A 15,715-nucleotide genomic window follows, 5' to 3' on the forward strand; every position below is an offset into this window, starting at 1 on the left:
TTTTTTTTTTTTTTTTTTTTTTTTTTTTTTTTTTTTTTTTTTTTTTTTTTACATATAATATATAATAGAAGAAATAAAATAAAGATTAAAAAATAGGATTTCAAAACAATTAACGCTACATTTAATTTTCACGTCTTATTAATTAATTTAAAAGATTCAAATATTTCAAAAGAATAAATGTAAGAGCATGCCCTAAACCACAATTAATTTCCATGAATTATCACGTCTTTTTAATTAATTAATTACTATTACTGTCACTTTATATTTCGTTGAATCAACTAAAAAAATTGTTTACCTTTATACAAAAAGAATTAAACGAATATTGACTAATTTAAATCAAACACAAGAGGGTTTTTCGAAAAAGAAAAAAATTCAAAAGCAATTTTAGGAAAGAGACGGAATATATTTCTCTCCGATTTTACTACTAAAATTGCACAAAAAAATATAAAATAAAGATTTTGGGAAAAAAAAATCCTTACCGAAAAAGGAAAAAAAGAACGAAATTATATTTAAAAAATAATGGTTATGGAAAAGGTTCCTTATATACTTTTAGATTAAATTTTATAGTTGCAATCGAATTAATTAAATTTTCAATTTTTATATTCTATTACAGAACTTCCATTAATCTTATATATTTTCAAATATCTAAATTTTAGTTCATATGATTTTAATAAATGGATAAATTATTAATCAAATACGCAAATTGTTTGAATTAAATTTAGGCAATAAAAAATATATTTAAGATTTTAAATTTTGAAACAAAAATTTCAGAATTGAATTTTTTTAAAAAGGTATAAAATTGAAGAGGCGAAAGAGAAAAGAAATATCGTAATTAGTGGGTTGGTTAACAGTTAATGATCATAATTAAGAAACAAGCAGAAGAAAACAGAGGAAGTTGAGAGAGAGCGAAAAAAAGAAGCAGTCGATGAAAACGATGAAAAATCAAAGCAATCGATACTTACTTTCTGATCAAGATCAGCCTTGTTGTGGCGAAGATACCGATGAAATCCATGCGTAATCGCAACACGAGCAAGCTTTTCGGTGTCCACATTCGCCGCTCGGAGACGAGTCAGTGAACCGGGCGACAGATTCGGATTCGAGAAGTATTGCTCTCTTGTTATTAGAAAATTCAACACCGAATCGCCTACGTACTCCAATCGCTCGAACGACGAGCAATTTTCCGGCGAATACGACGCGTCTGTGAAAGCCTCTTCCAGCAATCTCTTGTCTCGAAACTCGTAGTTCAAAATAGCTTCCATTCCATCCAGACTCGCCGCCGTTGACTCGCCGACTCTGCCTTCCTGCTTCAACAAATCGACGCCGTCTCCTCCTCCTTCCATGAAGGAAATTTAGGGATTCTGGAACGAAATTTTAATTTAATTCCGTGGCCTAGGAGTATTCTTTTTCCCCTCTCTCTGTGTGTGGCTACGCTGTATGAAATACCTCTCGTCCTTCCGCCGCTACAAAGGGCAAGAGACACCGTATTTATACAATTCAATAAATGGTTGCCGTTTTGATTGAATATTCATTTGATAAACTATTTTAAATTTGATCTAATTTATTAAATTTAAATTTGAGTTATCTTTTACTTTTCAAAAATATTTCGAATTTTTATTTTATCTTTTCTCATGATAATGCCAATATTTATTTATTTAAGTTGAATAATATTTATTAGTTAAAGGGAAGACTTTTTCTCCACCTAAATACAAAATAGGGAGGACCTTATCAATAACACCTTAATAAGAGAGAGAGATAGTCATGTGATGAGGGATTAATAATGTTATTATTATAAAGTTGAGAATCATGTGAAATCAATAAATACATTTATTTTCCTTTTTGAAAAAATAATTCCATCAATATAACATATATCTAAGTTTATTGCTCCTGATTACAAAAAATATTTATATTTAGGGTACAATTTGTCCATATTAATTAGATTCAAATAAAATAAAATAGGAAAATACTATTTTGACCCCCTAATATAATAAGAAATACTCTCTCTGTCTCGTCTCATCATTGGGCCTGTGACCCAAGGTCGCCCCAAGTATAGCTTCATCCAAGCTTACATTTATTCATAATTAATAAAAGTATTTTGAAAAGTGAATGGGCCACCCGGACATATGACGGCTGGACCATGAGCATAGCTATTGAACGTTAGATTAGCGTCACCCATAATATACACATTGTTTTAAGCACATTGGCTTGGGCTAGGGTCCAGCTTTAGCCTACAGCAACTTCCATCACTAGCTATCGTTATCATTATTGCCTACCGCTTGACAATAGTGAACAACTATGGGGCTGTATTGACGAAATCCAATAGTGAACAACTACCCGAAAGTCCAAGGATCTTTAGTACGCTACTCAATCCTACATCCAAACCAACCGCCTTCCCATACGACTACCTTCACTCTAGCCGAAGACCCCACTGTAGTATGCAGCAATAAGACGTCCAGAAGCCTTTGTGACACTAGTGTTACACGGAAGTTATAGGTGAGAATTGGTTTGATGCTTCTAGCAAAACCCATTTGGAGGGTGTGACGAGCCATGTGTAGAGGACCCGAGTACATATTCACCACTTTAATAAATAAATAAATAAATAAAAGAATTTATAAGACAGGATTAAAATGAAACTCATATTAATTAAAAAATTCCAAATTTGAAGAAGACAGCAATATGATGTGTCAAAGTTATGGGTATACCAACCATCTCTTTGTCTCCTCTTTCCATCTCTTTATCACACTTCCTTTCTACATCTCATTCAAACCTTCTTTTTAATTATATATATATATTTTTTGAAGGTAGAAAATGAAGTGAGTAATTATACGAGGCATAGGATTATTATTGAGTCGAGATCTTCCTTCACCAACTTCTACCTTACTCCATCATAAACTCTCATAATGGTCAAAATTCTCTTAACTTTTTCGACTTCTATAAATATATTTGTATGTGTCACGAATTCAAATTCTCATGATACGAATATAATATTATCTTCGGAATAAAATAAAAAAATTAAAAGAAAAGGAAAAGTGAGCATAATTAAAGTGAAATATTTGCATTCAAGAAGGTCTATAGCACACACTTAGCTTCCTTTGCAATTCACACTGAGATTTAATGAAAAAAGAGGACTGTGGCCTCCATAATCAAACCTAATAATTACATATATATATGTATTTTTCTATGTAACTTATACAAATATTTTATAAATAAGTGAATTTTTTTTCTTATTTTTGGTTATTATATACTATTTATTTCTTCAAAATCTGTCAAAAAGGAATGATTTAGGGTACGAAAACTACTCAACGAACCCACTAACCAAAATGGGAAAAAAAAGGAAGAAGCTTTTATGAGTTCTATATATGTTAGTCTTCCTCCTTCCTCAACCAATGCCTTGTCTCCACGTGGCATGTTACACTTGATTAAGATATTGTGCCGATAATTAGACTAGTTTATAAACTCAGCATTTGGTTAATTAATTATTTAGCCGACCATGTTTTAGAATATAAGCATCGTATGATCATAGTGTCTTTGATTAATTTCCTCTTTAATCAAGTGCGTCGGCGTCAAATCTTTGACTTTTTTTTAATTTTAATTTGATTATGACTAAACTACCTCCCGTCCCACTTGATTCCACGCCTTAAATCAAGTGGCAAGTACTGGTAATTTAGTTTCGAATGTAAGGGTATTTCCGTCCTTTTTCCACATAGAGACAATTCCCAACTCGATTTAATTTCTCATGTGTGTGAATCAGTGCGTGTTTTAATCCTCTGCACGTCGCTTTCGTATGACCCCACCATCAGACCCTAATTTCACTCCCTTCAACGGCTCCGATCATCCCAAATCCAAATGCTTACAGCGAAGCGTACGTACGGGAACATAACCCCCCATCTTATATATCAGAAATCTGGACGGCTACAATCCGAACATTTTATTTCTTCATTTTCCTTCCAGAACATGACTCATTTCCACATCAGTCTCGTTCTCGCCATTTTCCTTCTTCTCGCTCCGACCACCACCGCCTCCGCCGTCGCCCAGCCAAGGATTCTGATGAGAAGACAAGTGGTTTTCCGGCCGCCGTCACCGTCACCATACAAATTCACAAACTATGAAGAACAAAAGCGAAGAGTCCCAACAGGATCAAACCCTTTACACAACAAACGGTGATTATTATCTCACAGACTTCTAATATTAAAACTATATTTTTACTTTTTATTAATTTACCCACTTTATTTTTTATTTTTACTTTTCACTCCCAAGCTAAACTGGGTTATTTACAATTTATGTCTAATTTATAGAAGTTTTTAGAGAGAGAGAAAGAGATTAGGGCGTAGAGATGTTTTTCGAGGAAACCCATGTAGAAAATTTTGGTGTTTGTAATTTTTGCAGGTCTCATTATACAATATTAACCCATGTATATTAAATAAATAGACAAAATTTTCATTATTTCTTTCTTTGCTTTAGTTACGTGAAATAATTACTCTTTGAAGTCTCTACCTATGATAGTGAATGCATGTTCAAATGTCTTCTTGAAGCTACCTCTGGTAAAAAAACACTCTCACATTTTTAAGCGGTTGAAGAGTCATTTCTAATGGGTAGAGTAGTAGCTTTTCCTATCATTTAAACTTTCGTGGCGGGTTTTTAAGGGTTGATCAACCTCAACATCGGTAATATGAACAAAACCCATCATAAAATTCGAAGGTAGATTCAAAATTTTTATGTTTAACTAAAATGTAAAAGTTTCTTCATCGATCATTAAATATTCAATTTTAATATTCATAATTTCCCATCATCTTCATCATCGATTTTACAGATTTTACAGAGGGAACAGAATATATGTTGGGGGAGAGAAATCTGTTTCTTAGATCCATGGTAAAAAGATCTAAGCTTTGTGATTAAGAGCTACAAAACTTAGGCTAAATATGGCAATGGAGGGCATTAATAAATGTTTGTATAAAGAAATTCAATATAATGTTAAGAAATTAAACCTAAAATAATAATTATTAGGAGGAGGTGTTTGGAAGTGGGGGCAATGGTCCACCATAGATGTGTAGTATATTTGAGTGCTAACCACTGTGAGGAAATTGGGCTAATGCACTTTCCAAACAACCCCTTCCACCAACCACTCTTTATTTTCTTTCTTCTCGGGTTAGTTTTTAAAATGTGTATGCCGACCTGAAAAAATTTAAAATTATTGTGTATTTCTCCCACACGAGTTTGAATTCGATCATTTTTTTTCTTTTTGCAAACCTTTTCAGGGTCGATGGCTAAAGTTTAAAGAATAAAAATGACGAAAAGGTCACTCGGGATTGTTAAGTTTGTGTTATCTATAGTTAAAAAATCAACTTTATATTTAATATAATTTTTAATTCTTTTTTAATAAAAATGATTACATGTATAAATTAACTAATATATAAGTTAGCTGTTAATTTTGACTCATAGTAAACTTTTTTTTTTTTTTATAAATATTTTAAAGAGAGAAAAAGAAACATTTAATATATGATGATGTGTGCAATTATGAAAGCAATACGTCAAAAATATTTAAAATATAATTTTGGATTAAAGTAAATATTAATATATACTATTAATGCAAAGATTTACTTATTTTATTAGAAATCATGAACACTAAGTAAGATCTTGTGGTATGAACACTACATACGATCGTCGAACCGTTGATTAGCGGCTGAATTTCACAATTTTCTTAAATTTTTATAAGAAAATCCAAGAAGGAATGCGAAATTTGTAAAACTATAAATAGTTCTTGTTGTAAGATCTTCAGCCACTCAAAAGCGCAACCGAATTCTGGCAAATTGGCGTAGGCAGGAGAACGATGAGCTTTTTGGCCGGAAGATTAGCCGCCAAAGAGGCGGCATACTTCATTCAGGAATCCAAACACGCCGTCGGCCGCCTTGCCCAGAAATTTCCGGCGCAACCACCGCCTTCTTCCAATTCCACGACGGACGGCGAGTCGCAAGCCGACATTCTCCCTGAGGTCTTAAGGCACTCTCTGCCCTCTAAAATCTACAGGGAGCAATCTGCAGACTCCCATGGATCGCTCTCTACTTCGAAATGGGTTCTTCCTTCGAACCCTAATTACCGCTCTGTATCTTCAGATTCTCTCAACCCTCTTAGGGCTTTCGTATCCCTTCCCCAGGTTTCATTCGGCCCCAAAAGGTTCATTTCTCTCCCAATTTTATTCTATTTCTCCCAATTTGATTTGTTTTGGCTTGGATCATAAATGTCATGTTGAATTCAGGTGGGAATTGCCTCAATCTGGAAACTCAGTATTGGCCTCAACCGCTAATGACTTGCGGACCGACAAGCATACTCCGATCAATCCTGAGAAGTTGAAGGCAGCTGCTGAAGGCCTTGCACATAGTAACCTCCTAAAACAGAACACTTCTCTGTTTCTCTCCCTGTTTCTCATCCTAAATCATTAGACCTTTCGTATCCGTGTAGTTGGAAAGGCATTTGCTGTAGCTACTGCGCTCGTCTTTGGTGGTGCCACCCTAATCTTTGGAATCACCATGTCCAAGCTAGATCTCAACAATGTAAACATGGACAATTCTTGGTGATCTTTGTATATGCACATACATTTCCATTTAACTTTGATTATGACAGGCCAATGAGATTCAAACAAAAGGAAAAAGCATGATTGAACCAAGGATGAAGATGATCAGAGAGCAACTGGTTCCCTTCAAAGTCTGGGTATGTTACTATATCATTTATGATTCTCACAGCATTCACCTGTTACTGGATCTAACTAGATTTTGTTCGAGTTTTAGGCTGATGGCATGTCAAAGAAATGGCATGTGGAAAGAGAGAAAGATACCAAAGAGAAGCCTCTCATAAAGGAACTATCAAAGACTTTGGGTGCCAAAACTCCCAACTGAAATGTATAATTTTCTTGACCTTCTGTTGTTCATCTTATATATCTGTATATTATATATCTGTATATTATATATCTGTATATAATAGAGTGTGATATCCAGATCTTCACAGATGGAGTATAGAATGTTACTGCTAGCTAGCTAAGTTATACATAAGATCAGTGTTGCTATTTATGTCTTAGGTTGAAAATATAGAACAGACTTGTTCTTCATAGCTTGTAATCTAAACCAGCTCCATACTTCCAGGCCTCGAGTTGTCGTTTCCACTTGAAATTCATCTTTGGTGTTAGTGAACTTAGGAATGGCCTTGAAAAACACACGATTTGGTAAGAATATAGAAGAAAACTGAACCGAATGTTTCACGAAAAAGAAAGGTGGAAGAAGGTTTGGCTTTGTTTGTCATAACCCATAAGGACCATTTACCTTATAATCGGATCAACAAATGTCGAGAGAATCGTGTAGTAGCCAAGCATGCCGAAATGTCCAGCCCAGTCGAGCAACACTGGGATGCCTACCTAGAGCTCAATAAAACAAGATTCAATATCTATATGGAAACTGAGTCAACAAAGAAATAGAAAAGCTTCAATGATCTCAAATTACAATGGACTTGTATAACTCACCTGTTTGTATATTAATGGAAGAAGTTGAGGTTTAGTTAACATAACTAGACCTAGGGTCTGGGCAAGAGGTACAAACTGCACAACATCCTGTCACAACGAAATAAGTTATCGGTTAAACTATGTTTCCGTTGAATTAACGAACGTGCAGAACTTCCAAAGATTAAGCATATCAAAGAACAAATATGACCTGAAGGAAAGGCCTCAGCACTGGATCCCCCAATCTCTGTGAAGAGAACAAAAGTTTTTTATATCTGAATTGAAGAAACTGTGAGTGTTATTCAATGTATAAGCTTACCTGCATACTCTGAAAGTTTACATGAAGAAGCTCATTGATAAAATATGGAGAAATGTTTGATCGTTGCTTTGCAGACATAGCTCTTTGAAACAACCATGAACTACTTAAATTAGGCTGCAAAAAACATTTATGCTTAGGAAGTTGAATAGTTACACTAAGGGAAAAGTAAATATGTAGCCAGAATTCAGCATGTTAACCAACCATGTAAGGATTCAGCAGTGATAAGCTATCAGAGTCAAGGAAGTTGCCTGTTACAGCTTCATATATCCCTTTTGAAATCAACAAGATACGAAATTTAGCAACTCTTCATATATCCCTTTTAAGACGACTATATAAAGTTGATTTGTTCTTCGTTTTTCCTGTCCTATTGTGGACTGCTTAGTTCTTTATGCAAGAACTTAACTCGAGTCCGCTGCTAGCAGATATGCTCTTTTTTGGGCTTTTCCTTTCGGACTTCCCCTCAAGATTTTAAAATGCGTCTGCTAGGGAGAGGTTTCCACACCCTTACTACAAATGTTTTGTTCCCTCTCCAACCGATATGGGATTTCATAAAGAATGCGTTCATTCTCGCAGGCTTGTAACAGAAACAGAACGCGCTAAGTTTGTACAAGGACGACATACCAGTTGACAACCTCCCGAGGTGCCTAGTCAAGCTCCCAAATCCACCAAATGAAACGGGTGACTGAATGCCACTTGCATCTCCAAACTACAGAGAAAGATTTAGTATTCTGTACGGATATACCGTTTGACAATCAATCTTTTCCAGTTTTGAAATGGTACATCTACATTACCTGTAGAACACGATCAAAAGCAGCTGGCAGCGGGCTGATTAAGTGTATCAGATACTAAATATTAGATTGTGCAGTCCATAGAAGGGGGGAAAAAAGCAACTATTTCAAGTTCTATAAAGATCATTGTACCTGTCACGATAAGTCGGAAAGATGCCATAAAAAATTCTCAATATCTTCAAGTCATCAAGAGAGACTCCCTACCATGGAAACATGTTTAAAACTATCATAAAAGCCATTGAAGTCTTAAAGGGGAATGAATGAGATGTTCATATTGAAATCAGCATGATATGTAAACTAGAAGATAACCTGATATTTTGGCATCAAATCCCAGTATTCTTCTAAAAGGTCTTCAAGTTTAGGTGACCCTGGTTGAGGATCGATATATGTAAACATGTAAGTAGTTCGATCCACAGGCCCCGACCCGGCTGGAAACGCCTGTCAAATTGTAAGAAAACTTGCATCTTCAGCAGGAAAAAGTCTATAATGCTGTCACAAAAACAAAGCTTACTCACCTCCCAGAAAAGTTGAACTTCTGAGATCCCGACCTTTTTTAAGGATGAACTGCTGTAAATGACATCACTTGTTGAGTTATCCTTAAATCCACGAGCACATGATCCAACAGCAAGACAAACACCATCAGGCTTCCTCCCACGTCTTATCTGCAACATGACTATATGCAACATTGTGAGGCCATAAATGGGTTATGTAGCATTCATATATTACAAACTTTTTTCTGAAACAAGGTAGAACTTTACCTGTTTCACCACAGGTGAAAAGTTCCCCATTGCATCAATAGTGAGTTGAGAAGATAAAATGTTCCCATCAGAGAGTTGCATCACCTTTGAAAAAACAAAAGGAATAACAACATGAACTCGCAGCTTTAGCAGCCGTATTGTTAAACAAGTTGCAATAAATGGTATTTTCTAACAATGACCCATTTTCTAGCTACCCACACCTCTCATCATCCTTCAATATGATAGCAGGATCAAATATTTATAACCAAAATCAACTCACAGTCATATCATCGTATATGCAAATGCTTGAAACGTTGCATCCCTCAAAGATGACTCCACCTAGAGAAATGAAACGTTTCTTCACGATCTCTATAAGCTTCTCAGGTCTGCAATGGCAGAATAACCGATTCGGATTTACAGACTGAGTTTGAGTATGATTAAAATATAAAAGTAAAAAGAAAGAAAAGAACTCACGAGATACCAAGATTGAGGATGTCTTCAACCCAGATTTCGCCTTTCCCTTCAAATGCACATCTGTTCTGCAATTTGTAATAGTGCAAGTTGCAGAGAATGTTTGCATACGTTATTGTTAAATAAGCTTGATTTACTTACAGGATTAAACTTCATAGCAGTAGCTTGTTCAATGTCATCTTCTGTTAATACTCCAACTTCAACGAGTTCTATCAGCTCTTTCCTTGAAATGTTCCATTCTTGTTTCCTCTGTCACAACCAACAAAAAACTGTCATTAGAAAGTCCATTTTCATTGATTAAACTCCATTGTCAAGAACATTTACCCCTTTCAGAACATATCTTTCCACTATACCGACACGAAGACCCTTCAAACTTAAAGCTGTGGCTATGAACACTCCCAAAGTACCTCCACAAACCAACACATCAAATGTGTCGGTGGCTTTCTCTCCCAAATCGGAACGGCTGAACGCACCAGAGAGACGACGGACGACTTCCTGTGCGGCTTCTGGAGCTGTAAAACAAGGAGGAAGTCAATAGAACTGGACCTGCCTTGCCTATGCCCCAACAGCTTAAAAGGATCAGATCAGAAAACTTGTCACCTTCTTGGCCAGAGCAAATTCTGGACCAAATTTGATCCAACCTCTTCAAAGCATCGTATGAGTATGCTCCACCAGCACCACCAACCTCCCCTGAAACTGATATGCCCTCCATTATCCTCTGAAAGAACACATTGCAGCCAGAATTCAAATTGAAGGGATAAATGGGAGAGAGCTTTTCAAACCAGAAATGATGTGATTGTGAAAAAGGTGTACCTGGGTTCTAGAAGACTTGAGCTGTGTTTTTATATTAGCTTGAATTCTGGGGTTCTTAGCTGCCGATCTTCCAATTGGGATGGCAGTGAAGAGATTGTGGGATCTGAAATGAACAGAGGCCATGGCTGAAATATCCACAGATAGACCACCGAACTTCCGACCGTAAACCCAAACCCTAAACCCTTCCCTACGATTTCTTCATCATTTATCATCCTATAAGCTGAGATTTGTGATGGATATTGAACCATTATTTGTGAACAAGGAAGGAACACATTAACGACTCAATCTGTCATCGTCTTCGTATATGTTTTCTTTCAACGGAATGGAAAACGTGGGTAGCCCAGAGATTTGGGATAAACCTTTCTATTTCTATGATTCTTGATCCTGTCTATCTCGACTCTAACCAATTATATGGTAACCTTATCTTACAACTCTAATCCTTTCTTGCAAATTTCATTTTTATATTGATGAGGCCTAGGCCCAATCTGATAGTAGACTTTGATAAGCCCAATTCAACTCCCTTGTTCTTCATTTCTTCAGATCTACTAGAAATTCTATGGGTAACATTCTATTATGTTCTTACCAATTTTAGACCCGTCAACAGGTTTGCTCTTCATTTCTTCAAATTTGTTGGACATTTTAATGCTAATCTTCCCATTCTATCTATCTTCTTAACTCTGCAAATTTCTTGCAGGCCCAATTTGATACATGGGTTTTGGATAAACTCTTTTTGACAAACTTCTTTCCATAGATTTCATTACCGGGATTGAAGATAATCAAGAAACAAAACAAAACAAAATAAATAACTTTTTGTTATGGTAAATTATTGTTTATAATTTATTTTATTCTATTACGAGGGCACCCACAAACCCTAACCCTAATCGTAGAAGAAGTAATCGAAAATTGGGGATTTTGTTGAAGAATGATCGATCATCCTCATCAATTTTATTACTATAAATTTCATAAATATCGATGATAAGAGCTTCAAAACCATGAACAAAGTTAATTAAAAAACACGAACAGAGTTAGAAGCACTTCGGAAGTTATGGGTAGAGAGACCTTGCTTATATTTATTTGAAGAAACGGACATTGCTTATAGATAGATAGATAGATAAAAAGAAACGGACCTTCTTCCCGCCATCCTTCACAGAATAATAATATAATTTGATAGATAAAAATCAGAAACAAGGAGACAAATAATGTGATAACAAGAAGAGAAAAAAACAGTGGAAAAGTACATCACATACGTTGAAGTATCAAACGACCAACACTCCCTTTTTTGTACATCCCAAAGCAAACCCTAATTTTCTAATGACTCCCTCGAGCCCTCCAATCACAATCTCACTTCTTCTTCTTCTTCTTCTTTTCAGAAAACCCCCATGAATTAAACATAATTGCCAAACAATCCCTCAAATTAAATTAGTTTTTAAAAAAAGTCATAAAAAATTGAAAATTTACCCCTCCTCTCTTCTCTACCCAACAAAGATGCACATGTATCTTCTCTGCAACTCAATCATGGAAAGGGCTTTTTAAAGTGGTCCCTTTCCTTTCCTTTCACAAAAGGTAAACCAAACCACATGGCTGACCATATTAATCATTATTTTCCCATAAACCCCTCCTTTTCTTTCTATTTCCTTTCTCATCCTTCCCACACAGGCTTACAAATGTTAAAAGTTTGAACCTTTTTTTTCTTGTTACCGACCAGGATGTTCTGCTAAACGACCACGTTTGGAGCTTGCTCTTTTTGACCTACATTACAAAGCTTGCCGTCCGTCACGGTGGTCGCCGTGACGGGTGGCGCTGCATTTTCCGTCTTCTTGATGTTTTGCTGGTGATATACTTGCCTCAGTCTCTCTATCTCTCTTTTTAGTGCCTCTTGATGAGCTGCATGCATGCATGCATGCAAACAAAGTAAAAATAAATAAATAATTACAGTCCTGTAATGGTAAAAAACTTAGAACAATTTATGATGATGCATGCAATTTCGTGAGAAGACAAGAACAAGTGCTAAAGTTCCCTGTTGGCCAAGCAATTTTATAATTCTAAATAGTAATGCTCTTCTCTTTCCTTATAGTGCCCACCACGTTGTTCTTCCTATCTCTCCTTCAGCCAATGGACAATCATTATGCCCATTGCCCCCAGCTGCACGTTACATGTAAGTTTCAATTATGCTTTTCATATTTTGAAAATTTTTGTTTTTATTTTTATTTTTTAACCAAAAAACATCACTAAACATCAAAATTATTGTAACAAAATGTTATTTTTTCGTAAAAATAAAGGATATAAATTGACTTAAAAGATGTTGGGTAACATTTAGAGGGTGTATGTGATATTATCTATTTATTTGTGAATGATTATTACGAATGATGTCATATATGCATTTTAGTTTGTATATATTGGACGTGTCGTAAATTTAAATATTCTTTTTAATAAAATTCAATCGAACAAATTTTAAAGTTTAAGAGCGTATTAAAATAGGAAAAAAGAAAAGACAAATACTTGCCTTAATTAGTTGGTCCAAATAATTTCTAGCATTATGAAAAATTTCCATTATGTTTGCCATATGAGTGACCCGGATTATCGTTTGATTATGAGATAATTAAGGTGGTAAAATAATTAATTAAGAAGATAATGGAACATTTACGTACCATCTTTAAAAATCTTATCCTGTGCAAGGGCGGCGATTCTTTGCTTCAGAGCACTGTTGTCGACGTTGAGAAGCAATCTCTGGTGGTCCAAAAACGCCACTCGCGGCGACAGCACCGAAACTTCAGCCTTCACATTATGAGATAATATACATATCATGCAATTTAATGATGATCATGATGAAATAATTGAGATTATAGATTTTTAATTATTAATTGAGAAATTATTTTGGAATGTACCTGTAACGATGTAACGCTTCGTTCGAGTTCTGATATGTATTGAAGCTTCCTCACTCGTGATCTTTGAGCCGATTGCCGATTTGCCAGAATTCTAAATCGAGAAACGAAAAAAAAAACGACAACCCATTTGAAAATATTTAGATTTGCTTAGACCCAGATGGATTTTGGGATGGAATTTGAAAACCCAGATGAAAGTTTTGAGCTTTATCATGTTAATGGAGGGAATTAAACGATAAAGTTTTCACCTTTTGACTCTTTTGGGGTCTGTTATTCGTTCGGTGGAAGCCGCCGTTGCCGTGGAATTGGATTGTGTTTGAGTGTCCGATTGCTGTTGGCTTTGTACTTCGTCGGTTTCGTTTTTGTTCTGATTTTGCTTGCCGTCGTTTTGGGCATCTTTCTCGTCGTTAATGCTGTTGTGATCAGACGGCGTGGAGGGGTTCGACGACGACACTGTGGGCGCCACGCCGGCGGAGATTTCGTCGTTAAACATCGATAGGAATTGCTCGTCTTCGAATCCATCAAATTCATTCCGGTCGCCGGAGCCAGATCCCGGCGGCGGTGGCGGCGCAGTGGAGCCTCGGCAATCTTCCTCCAGCATTGGCATTTCAAGGAATGTGATGGAATCACTAACGGAGCGCCGGTGAGACCCACGTCTAGCGGAAGAAAAATCGAGAAACTCGTCGACCCAAGAAGGGTTCTGGTGAGCAAACGCCACCGCCGTTGTGGTTGTCGGTGCAAAGGTTTCCATTGAAGGGATTTTCTGACGGGAAAATTCCGGCCAATTGGTCGCCATATTTGGGATCTTCGGCGGTAGCTGTGCCATAGCACAGCCAAACAAAATAGGCAAAAAGAAGAACAAAAGAACACCAAATTCCAAAGCCTCCAAAAACCTCCAAAAACCTCCAAAGCCTCCAAACCAACAATCAATCAGAAATCTCAAAAACAGAGGGAAAAAAAAACGACCAAATTTCGACAGAGCTTCTGAATCTTAAGGCTCTTATAAGAGAAAACAAGATGGGAGAGAATCAGGAAAGTAAATGAAGGATTAAATTAAGAGAGAGAGAGAGAGAGAGAGAGAGAGAGAGAGAGAGAGAGAGAGAAGATTAAAGGGTTTAAATCCGAAATGAATCTTTTTTGCAATCTGAATCAAATGGTAAGAGCAGTGGGCTCACATGGGGGAGGAGATTGGACAGCTATGTCCAGCTGTGGGAGATGGGAATTTGGAAGGGAACCCAAAGGCTTGAGCAGAGAAAGAGGAGGGGATACGGAAGTTGGGCTTCAACGGTATAACTGCAAACTTGCCTCTACTTTTGTTTTTAAAAAACTCTATTAACAGTCCCACTAATCACCCACCACGTGATATTGTAACCCTCTATTTAGAGCCTATCCCTTACAATTAATTATCCTCGATTAACCAATTCCTGCACCAACAAACGATCGTTTGTAATCATCTCTAAAATCTGCATCATTCCTAATAACCATTGAATAAACTTTCATGTTTTAGAACCGTCGGATCTGATCCAATTAAAGAGAGGGCGGGCGATGATGATTAAGTTTGGATTGATGAGAGAAAGCAAGGCCACGTGGGTGTGGGTGCAGCCTTTTTGGTGGAGAAGAGGGGATGCTTGGTTTAGTCGAAGAGGTTAGTGGGAAAATGAAGAGAAGGGAAATGGGTTTAAGAGGATAATGTTTGTGTCACAACCCCCCATGTGAATTGTTTGCACGCTTTTAGCTTTCTTGTGCTTTGTCCCCAGACCACTCCCACATGTAGGGTATATGCCCTTTTATCTCCCCCTCTTCATCTTCTTCATTCCAACTCATTATCCTATACAATTTCAAGTGCCTGCCAGTTCAACCATTCTCTCTCTCTTCCTCTCTCTGTCCTCCCATTTTGTATCAGAGACCTTTCTTCCTTCCTCAAGTCAGAGAGAATTTGGATAAAAGATCGAACAAGGATGGAATGTGTCAAAAGCTGACACATTTTTCACTCAGGCTATGAATTTTTGATTGGGTAAAGATGAAAGACAGAGGCCCTTTTGGAGGATTTGCTACTATCTCTTTCACCTACCCCTGATTTTACTTTTACACAACTTTCATTTGGTTCGTTATCGAATCAAAGGCTGCAACTTCGACAGGGCGATATCGAAAGCCATGTAAGACAAACATTGTAACAGAATTGTTTCTTTTTTGATATGGTACATTGCAGGGGGGGGGGGGGGGGG

General features: G+C 36.5%; 4 protein-coding genes across 11 annotated transcripts in view; 1 reads left to right on the forward strand and 3 right to left on the reverse strand.

Moving 5' to 3' along the window:
- LOC111468279 (ribonuclease 3-like protein 3) overlaps positions 1-1,442 on the reverse strand; it is a 2,513-nt gene extending 1,071 nt beyond the window's left edge. Inside the window, exon 1 of the mRNA XM_023113445.1 lies at positions 963-1,442. Within this exon, the coding sequence (XP_022969213.1) occupies positions 963-1,340 (378 nt within the window). The 5' untranslated portion in view covers positions 1,341-1,442. The remainder of the gene's footprint in view (positions 1-962) is intronic.
- A 4,202-nt stretch (positions 1,443-5,644) lies between these two features.
- On the forward strand, positions 5,645-8,509 carry LOC111468292. 3 transcript variants are annotated; one of them, XR_002714729.1, is made up of 6 exons: positions 5,645-6,168; positions 6,251-6,372; positions 6,454-6,545; positions 6,616-6,702; positions 6,780-6,940; positions 6,973-7,098. XR_002714729.1 is itself a non-coding variant. In XM_023113460.1 (6 exons), exons 1-5 carry the CDS (start codon positions 5,825-5,827, stop codon positions 6,885-6,887), a joined length of 753 nt encoding a protein of 250 aa, XP_022969228.1. In that variant the 5' UTR covers positions 5,645-5,824; the 3' UTR covers positions 6,888-6,890; positions 8,373-8,509. The 3 variants fall into 3 exon arrangements, 2 of the variants coding, with proteins under 2 accessions (XP_022969228.1, XP_022969227.1); XM_023113460.1 differs by lacking the exon at positions 6,973-7,098 and adding an exon at positions 8,373-8,509 and having other exon boundaries at positions 6,780-6,890; XM_023113459.1 differs by having other exon boundaries at positions 6,780-6,925; positions 6,956-7,098.
- Positions 6,890-10,950, reverse strand: LOC111468155. 4 transcript variants are annotated; one of them, XR_002714720.1, is made up of 19 exons: positions 10,609-10,941; positions 10,396-10,513; positions 10,120-10,307; positions 9,937-10,044; positions 9,799-9,863; positions 9,605-9,710; positions 9,346-9,429; positions 9,103-9,249; positions 8,897-9,025; positions 8,720-8,787; positions 8,591-8,624; positions 8,421-8,505; positions 8,001-8,068; positions 7,800-7,913; positions 7,692-7,727; positions 7,505-7,591; positions 7,308-7,399; positions 6,966-7,190; positions 6,890-6,935 (listed from the first exon to the last, which is right to left on the reverse strand). XR_002714720.1 is itself a non-coding variant. In XM_023113271.1 (18 exons), the coding sequence occupies exons 1-17, from the start codon at positions 10,729-10,731 to the stop codon at positions 7,309-7,311; spliced, it is 1,647 nt and encodes a 548-aa protein (XP_022969039.1). In that variant the 5' UTR covers positions 10,732-10,945; the 3' UTR covers positions 6,946-7,190; position 7,308. The 4 variants fall into 4 exon arrangements, 3 of the variants coding, with proteins under 3 accessions (XP_022969039.1, XP_022969038.1, XP_022969041.1); XM_023113271.1 differs by lacking the exon at positions 6,890-6,935 and having other exon boundaries at positions 6,946-7,190; positions 7,308-7,395; positions 10,609-10,945; XM_023113270.1 differs by lacking the exon at positions 6,890-6,935 and having other exon boundaries at positions 6,946-7,190.
- Positions 10,951-11,776: 826 nt separating this feature from the next.
- Positions 11,777-15,702, reverse strand: LOC111468251 (basic leucine zipper 61-like). Of its 3 annotated transcripts, none has more exons than XM_023113408.1 (5): positions 13,739-15,702; positions 13,494-13,584; positions 13,257-13,383; positions 12,313-12,492; positions 11,777-12,246 (listed from the first exon to the last, which is right to left on the reverse strand). In XM_023113408.1, the coding sequence occupies exons 1-4, from the start codon at positions 14,314-14,316 to the stop codon at positions 12,323-12,325; spliced, it is 966 nt and encodes a 321-aa protein (XP_022969176.1). In that variant the 5' UTR covers positions 14,317-15,702; the 3' UTR covers positions 11,777-12,246; positions 12,313-12,322. The 3 variants fall into 3 exon arrangements, with proteins under 3 accessions (XP_022969176.1, XP_022969175.1, XP_022969177.1); XM_023113407.1 differs by having other exon boundaries at positions 12,307-12,492; XM_023113409.1 differs by lacking the exons at positions 11,777-12,246; positions 12,313-12,492 and adding an exon at positions 12,540-12,750.
- Positions 15,703-15,715: the final 13 nt, after the last annotated feature.

Source organism: Cucurbita maxima, unplaced genomic scaffold (genome assembly GCF_002738345.1).
Source record: "Cucurbita maxima cultivar Rimu unplaced genomic scaffold, Cmax_1.0 Cma_Scf00036, whole genome shotgun sequence".
In the NCBI taxonomy this organism is placed as follows: Eukaryota; Viridiplantae; Streptophyta; class Magnoliopsida; order Cucurbitales; family Cucurbitaceae; genus Cucurbita; species Cucurbita maxima.

Bases quoted from the DNA above. Each gene is read 5' to 3' on its own strand.
- LOC111468155 (XM_023113270.1), bottom strand. From the start codon at position 10,731: ATGGCCTCTGTTCATTTCAGATCCCACAATCTCTTCACTGCCATCCCA. The intron at 9,250-9,345 runs GTAAAGTTCTAC...GTCATGTTGCAG, and splicing joins TTTCACCTGTGGTGAAACAG to ATAAGACGTGGGAGGAAGCC. The intron at 8,788-8,896 runs GTTATCTTCTAG...TTTCCATGGTAG, and splicing joins ATTTGATGCCAAAATATCAG to GGAGTCTCTCTTGATGACTT.
- LOC111468251 (XM_023113408.1), bottom strand. From the start codon at position 14,316: ATGGCACAGCTACCGCCGAAGATCCCAAATATGGCGACCAATTGGCCG. The intron at 13,384-13,493 runs GTACATTCCAAA...CATAATGTGAAG, and splicing joins GAAGCGTTACATCGTTACAG to GCTGAAGTTTCGGTGCTGTC. The intron at 12,493-13,256 runs GTACGTAAATGT...GCATGCATGCAG, and splicing joins GGATAAGATTTTTAAAGATG to CTCATCAAGAGGCACTAAAA.
- LOC111468292 (XM_023113460.1), top strand. From the start codon at position 5,825: ATGAGCTTTTTGGCCGGAAGATTAGCCGCCAAAGAGGCGGCATACTTC. The intron at 6,373-6,453 runs GTAACCTCCTAA...GTATCCGTGTAG, and splicing joins TGCTGAAGGCCTTGCACATA to TTGGAAAGGCATTTGCTGTA. The intron at 6,546-6,615 runs GTAAACATGGAC...TGATTATGACAG, and splicing joins CCAAGCTAGATCTCAACAAT to GCCAATGAGATTCAAACAAA.